Genomic DNA, 7,611 nt, shown 5'->3' on the forward strand with positions numbered 1-7,611 from the left:
TAAGTGGTAAAGATACCAGTGAATTATTTTTGGTAAATGACACAATTATGGATATCTGTTTGCTTACATTTATTCAGAAATTAATGTTGTCGTCAGTTATCCCCGAAAGGCTTGGAATACACCCAAATTAGGGCACTAGGCCATAGTCAACCATGCTATCCCAATGTGCGTTTTTTGACCATATATCTTTGACTTACGTGCAGGTTGCAAAACAAAATTAATTAATCGTTAGTAATTTTGATTTTCTATAAAAAATATTAATATTAAGTTTACAATGTGGACCAATGTTATTTTATTCTTTTAAATGATCGAGATTTGTCGTGGTTCAGCCTTTTCAAATTGAATAGACTACGCACTTAAGGATTGATATTTTATTATGGAATACATTGCAAATGTATCTTATGTTTTCATTATAGGCTGTTATTTTTAAGTTACAAGGTTTCTTTTGTAAGTATCATGCGAAAAACAAATATGAAAGGCGTATTATCTTATATATACCAAAATTTTCAATTTTGATGTTACGAAACATGTTTTGATTGTGATGAGCATGAGTATGTAACGTAGACAATTTACGTGTTTGAATTATCTGTAGTAATTGTATTAAGCAGTTTCGCTCTACGCCTATCTCAATGTATATTAATCAGCAAGTAGTAATTCTATGTAATCGATATTAAATGTATACCAATAAAGTGTAATCGTGATCAAGTTTGAGCTTTATTTACCTATTTTTCTCAATTTTAAAGTTAAAACTCCATAATAACCCAAGAAATAATTCCACCAAGTCTTGTTATATTTTTGACATTCTAGAAAACAATCAATGTAAAATTTTTAGATTCATTTCTTTGTTTATGTATACATAATATCTGACCTGTGTCCATTCATTGAGCATTCTTTCATTTATGTGACTTATCAAATTCTTATCTTGTGCTGTAAACAAACTGAGGTTATCAAATCTTTGTATTGTTGTGGTAAAGCAAAAATAAAACATAGTTTTGACGTACACAGTTTATTATGTACTTGATTTTACATTTTTTTAATGACTCTTATGAACAACACCACTTCGCAGCAGCACTGAAACAAAACATCTTCATTAGACAACTGAGTAAAATGATAAATTCAAACAAAATTAAAATAATTATATAAACAATCAGTCAACATTTAACGTCATGGCATTCAGCAGTAGCAAATAATTGTTTTTAGCATCATTTACAATCTTTACATTAACTATGTACTTTGAAAGATATCTAAAGACTGGTAGATATTTTTTCTAACAAATATAAATTCATTCAATATTACAGTACTACATTTAAAGGTAAAAATTAAAAAGTAGCCTTGAATAAATTATGAAATTGTATGAAACTTAGGGTATTACAAATTAATTGGGTTACATATAAAGTATATATACCTTATCACAATGGAGTAAAGCCTATGATCTGGGCCTCTCCTTTTTCTCTTTGTACAGGGCGAGAAGGGAGACGTTGGCGACCTTCACCACCTGAAACAAGTCATGACACATGTTTAGTTTTTTGAGATTACAAAGCAAGACATTTTGCACTGTATTCATATTCTAAGTCAGTATGGCTGACTGCATCATTGCACTCAGAGTAGCAAATACTCCGGATTTTTAAGCTGATCATCATTAGCTTACCAACTTAGAATAATTTTGTCAGGAAAGTTACTTAAAACAATAGATTTTTTCCTCTTACTTGTTCAAATTATATTGCAAACTCGAAAAACAAATTCCAAATCCAGATTCTTATGTTTAATGATGGAAAATGTTAAAAAAGCTTTTGTAAATGGATCATAATCTGTAATATTTACCTTAAACCTGACTCCGGGAATGTCACCGACGGCGTGACCCTTACGACCGAAACCTGCAACCAACACTTCGTCGTTCTCCTCAATGTGGTTGAGGCAACCGTCCCGCGGTACGAATGCGGTCACCTTCTTGCCGTTCTTGATCAGCTGTACCCTGACACACTTGCGGATGGCAGAGTTGGGCTGTTTGGCTTCTACTCCACTGTGGAAGGGAAACAAAGAATTATTATCTGTTTATAAACAATATAAATATACAACACCTGATTGATTTCAAATATTGGTTTTAAATTTACCACATCAAATCTGTTTACTATTACGTACATGAAATTTGAAAAATTAGAAATTTTGCATTCAGACGACATCTGTAAATTCTTAGCATCATTTTAGCCATGTGGACTATTTTTGGTCATTATCAATATGTGATTAAGTATATGACAAACTACAGCCATTGTTCATGATATATGAAACATTTTTCAACAAGTATGGTTTTAAACTACTTCTAAATCAAACATTATTGAGTTACATCCACTATACACATTTTCTCGGACAATACAAAATAAATGCCACATGTTCCATATCCTCTTGTCCAATCTAAAGGTATGTAAAGTGCCTATTTTTAAAGGCATGTGACTCTTTCTCAATATTTCTGAAACTATGGATGAAAATTTGAATTTTAACTAAGTTAAAGGTAGTGAAAACATACTTTATACTTGTTTAGAAGCTACTATGAATAACAGTAAACAGACAAACATCTATTTAGAACACAAATAATTAAAAATTATAATCTTAAGACATCAGACATTCATTATTGAAAACAATGTTTATCAAATAACTTATTTATAAAATATAATTACGTTGTAAATCAAAAGTATTCACATTTAATGTCGTCAACAACTTTAATTGCAGTGAAGTGAGAAGAGTACTGCAAGACTCTTTTGTAAACACAAGTAGCGTAAAATAACGGTTTCAAATGTAAATATGTTTAATGAACCTCCGCATGCGAGTTCGTCGACCCGGGCGTGCGCTGTCCCTGAATATTTTATCTTCCTCGGAGTAATGCGACGCAGCCACTCGCAGTATTATCCTGTGATTGTAAATGGAAAACATTCACAGGAATAATACCGCGAATGGACGCTCCCGCTTCATACCACCGACGCCGGTCGCCAAACTCTCGACACACTTTCTTGCACTTCAATACGCATGTCTACACATCCCCCACGCTTCTCATTAACATTCTTTACATTAATACAACACTGATTAACACTGCATTATTTATGCCGTTCAACAAGAAATGTACTCACACTTTTTCCAAGACGATGCCTTTAGCGTGAGATGCACCACCGAAGGGATTAGCCTTCCATCTGGTGCCCATGTGAGCCTTTTTGTAGTCTTTGTCCGCCCATCGTTGCTCGCGACGATGGTTCACGTGCTTCCGCGCGGTACGAATACCACGGGGTTTACCTGAAATTCAAGTCGCCGGTTATCACTTACATTTGAAGTAGAAACTGAAATCTTTGCAATATAATTTACGAGGAGTTTTCAAAACGGGGAATCTAGATCAGTACCTCAAAATTAGTACAACGTTTATGAGATGGAAATAGATTTAAATAAACACCACGAGAAAAACATGTCTGCGCCATGGCCGACACCTAGGCATACAAAATATTTTTCGGTAGACATTTTGCTTGGAGTTATCAATTATTTAGAGTTATGTACACTTCCACATATGGGGAATAATAAAGCACTTATAAACACAACATAAAACAAAAATTATAAATAAACTGAAATTTAAACAACACAAAACTACTCCTTACCCATTTGGATAGCACGACAGCAATCGGCTACGGATGGGAAAAGAAATAATCAGCACGTTAACCAACCACTGCTTTCATTTCCACAATGCTGCCAACATATAAAAAACTTTTGTTAAAAAAGAGTGTAGACTAAAAATAATTCAAATGTTTGGACCTCGTTAAGGAATTTTTTAAAAACGGGATTTATTATCTTAGTGTCTCGTAAGATATATTCGATATATTGTGATAATTAATCAATACCTATGTCGGTGCTACTCTTAGCCTATCGAATTTACTTAAAAACTTTTTTTAAAACTTTTTTACTGCCTTGTCGCCTTGTCGTGTGAAATATTCTCATTTTATATTGAATTTCCATTTTGGTGATTTTCAAAAAAGAAAACGCTTCATTTTTTGATCGGTAAATTACAGAAGTAATTTTTCATTTCTATTTTATGCCTTCCTGTGTAAACATATTCATCCAAATGCGGTTACTGCTTCAAACTATTTTTAAAATTCATATAAGATCTGTGCAGATTGTTCGAGAAGACAGCTAGATTTGTCAGTGTCATTTGTTTGTTTTCTGTCAAATCTTAAAGTTTTTATGGGTTTATTTATTTATTGCGAATTCAGAAGTTGTAAAATAAATTAATAATCTTTTATTTAAGATATAAATCAGATAGACATAATGACTTTAAACTTAGGAAGGAAAGACGGCGGGCCAGGTTACGTGGGCATCCAGTTTTGTCAAGAATGCAATAACATGCTTTACCCGCGCGAAGACAAAAACAATAAAGTTTTACTATATGCCTGCAGAAATTGTGACTATAAGCAACTGGCAGATTCAAACTGTGTGTACGTTAACAAAATTATGCACGAAGTAGATGAATTAACCCATATTAACCCAGACGTTGTTAGTGATCCCACTCTACCTCGTACAAAAGATCACATGTGTCCAAAATGCAATCACAGAGAAGCTGTATTCTTCCAGGGTCAAACGAGACGTGCTGAAGAGGAAATGAGATTGTATTACGTATGTACAAGTTGCAAACATAGATGGACTGAGTAAATTTGTGTTAATATAGGAATAAATGTATATCACGAACCAAACATCTTGTTTTATTCTTAAAAAGGCAGATCGTTGTTCAATGCTGATCTATTGATTTGTTAAGATATAGAGCACCAAAGATAAGATTAGTTGTAAAATAATGAAATAAATTTTGTTGTAATTATTTATTTAACTAAAATATTAGCAAGCCACATCTGTTCTAATATAACAGTTAACAATTCACAGCCATTGATTAATCAATTAATAAAGCACAAAGTTATCTCTAACTGCACATTACACTGTATATCTTGCCGTTAACTTACAATGCAACATTAACCTAAAGTAAAGTTTTAACAAAACAAAATAAACATCAATATTTGTAAATAAATTATTTACAACTATTGAATATTCTGCTTAATGATGTGAAATGTTTTCAATATAATGAAATACGGATTCATTATTTTACAAAATAATAGAATATATATTTATAGTAATACATTACAATTTACGAAATCATTAATAAGGAATTTCTAAAATATAACATTTATCAAGATTGATGTATAACAATAATATTTTACTAAAAATGTTATGAAATATAAACGAATTGAAAGAATAAATAACATATATGGTCAAATCAGTATTAGTAACTCGGAGTTAAGTTCATTGTATTACTATTATTCCAATATTTACTAATGTAAATAATTATGAAGCAGCTATTTTACGTTCATTATTATTTATGTAACACTTATCTTGGGTTTCTGACACTAAAATCTCTATATAATACATATTGTCATCCTTGACAAAACAGAGTTAGCAATATATTTTAAACGGAGATTTTGATTTCAGCGACCCGCAGTAAACATCTTATACTATGCTCCTAAATATAATTTTCTCTCATAATTTTTCAGGCTCATACGTAATATTTAAATTTGTAAACATTTACTTGCCTACTAATATTATTCAAAATTAATAAGTAGAAAAACTGTGCTGTGCGATTCATTTAAATACTGTAGGTTGATCTGGCACCCGCAGACATGCATATGCAGCTGCCGTAAAGTTCAAATGTAAGTTCTATGAATCTAGATAACAATTTAAAAAGTATTGAAACTTTAAAAGATGTTCATTATATTATGTGGGTATTTTCAAGTTAAAGGTATACGTACTAAATAAATGCTGCCAAAGTTCTCTCGGACACTATGAAATTTTGCATGTTTATATGATTTCAGATATGGATCAAAAAGATATATTGTATATTTTACCTAGGTAATTTTGTATATGCTCTGATTTTATTAATGTCATGACTAAATAGGTACCTAATTAATAAAAAATTGGAAATTACTACTGTCATGAAAAATATCTACAACCATGGTGGCAATTTTTTTTTTAAATTTTTGATACGTATAGTAGGTTATTACGTTACTTTTACTACCCTCAAGTTGAAAAACAAACACTGTTTATGAGATATGTGTAAGGCGGCTCTGAACCGATTCAAAAGTTCGAGACACGTAGACTTGAAATGTTGAGCTGCGGCTCTACAACTAAATTAGCAGCTTACGGTTCATCGCAATGTACTGCAACTATGTGAGCCGTCAAGCCGCGAGCTGACTTGTGATTCACAGTTCGCAGCTAGAAACGCAAATCATAACTTAACAAATTAAACTGAGCTGTGAGCCGGTTCACTGATTCAGTGCTGGTCATCAATTTTAATTCATTACCCTTCACTACTTTTTACTCATATCATACCACATACACAAATTGGTTTTAAACCTATTTTCCACCAGCATCAAGCGAGCAGTGAATCGTCTTGTGGGAAAAATCTTTTACTGCCGCACCCAGAGTCTTAAGTGGTCAGTAGCATAGAGAGTGAAGAGTCATGGAACTCAGTGTATATTTAGTTTAAGCAATCTGCACTAAGGGACTACTAAAGCCATTGAACTACTGTGAGTGTTGCGGCTAGTTGCCTCTAAACCGTTTATTTTTTTGTAACTTTTATTAAAAAACAAACCTGTTCTCGAATAACCCGAACAGGGTTCCACTCCAAGCTTTCATCTATTTTTGTTTTTTTTTTATTTTCTGCTTTATTTATTCTAGTTTCATCAACTTCACACAATATAACAAAATGGTTTAACATTATGTATGAATTACAATCAACGTTGTATAAAATAAATATATTTAAAAATGTATAACAACTATATTACTAAAATACTAAAGCGTTGGATAAAATTATTTAACAACTTTTATAATCAACCATTAGGGAAGACAAGTTTTGATGGTAAAGGAAGAGCGAAAATTTAATATTTAGGCCTATTATTATTGTGGCATTTCTCATTATTTTATCATCTATCGGTTTAAATTACTGTATTTATATTTCTTGTGTATATCTAAATTCTATTTTGTTATTCATTAAATGTAAATATGTGTTTTTAAACATTTTTTTTTCGTTTTTCGTAAAGGCGTTTTGAATGAATTAAAAATACGTTTCGTAAATTCATTATCAACTATTTTTTGTTATTATTGATGGACGAATAAATATATATCGAAATAGCAAGTGAATCCCTAACATTATAAAAGTGTATTACATTTAATGTGCGTAACAATATTGCTTTTAAAAATTATGAATAATTTGTAAAATTTAAGCTCAGGCAAAACAACCGACATTACTAAGTATTACTATGCACGAAGCTAGTGGAGGTTCTTTTTTAAATATTAAACTAGTACTAAAATTTATATACCCTAGCCCGCTAACTTTGTAATTATAGGCCTTAAACGTAATTTAGTAACAATTTTATATTCTACTAATAAACAATTTATTGTAATGAAACTTGTGAATCTGGTAACATTTGTTCTTTTTTTTAATTAATCTAAAAGGTAACGTTATGACCAGTTTTTTCACTATTTATTTTGCCAATTTTACAATTAAACCAAATTGCGCAATAGAAAAATTGATACACAAGT

General features: G+C 31.2%; 1 protein-coding gene across 1 annotated transcript; it reads right to left on the bottom strand.

Annotated features, from left to right (window-relative positions):
• Nucleotides 1-990: 990 nt before the first annotated feature.
• Nucleotides 991-3,719, bottom strand: RpS23 (ribosomal protein S23). The gene is given in 5 exon segments (NM_001312468.1): nucleotides 991-1,071; nucleotides 1,406-1,495; nucleotides 1,822-2,020; nucleotides 3,120-3,279; nucleotides 3,633-3,719. Coding segments are annotated over 4 exon segments (432 nt in total). The 5' UTR covers nucleotides 3,637-3,719; the 3' UTR covers nucleotides 991-1,071; nucleotides 1,406-1,426.
• Between the last annotated feature and the right edge of the window lie 3,892 nt (nucleotides 3,720-7,611).

This window comes from Papilio xuthus, unplaced genomic scaffold, assembly GCF_000836235.2.
Source record: "Papilio xuthus unplaced genomic scaffold, Pxut_1.1 DF827680.1, whole genome shotgun sequence".
Taxonomy (NCBI): domain Eukaryota; kingdom Metazoa; phylum Arthropoda; class Insecta; order Lepidoptera; family Papilionidae; genus Papilio; species Papilio xuthus.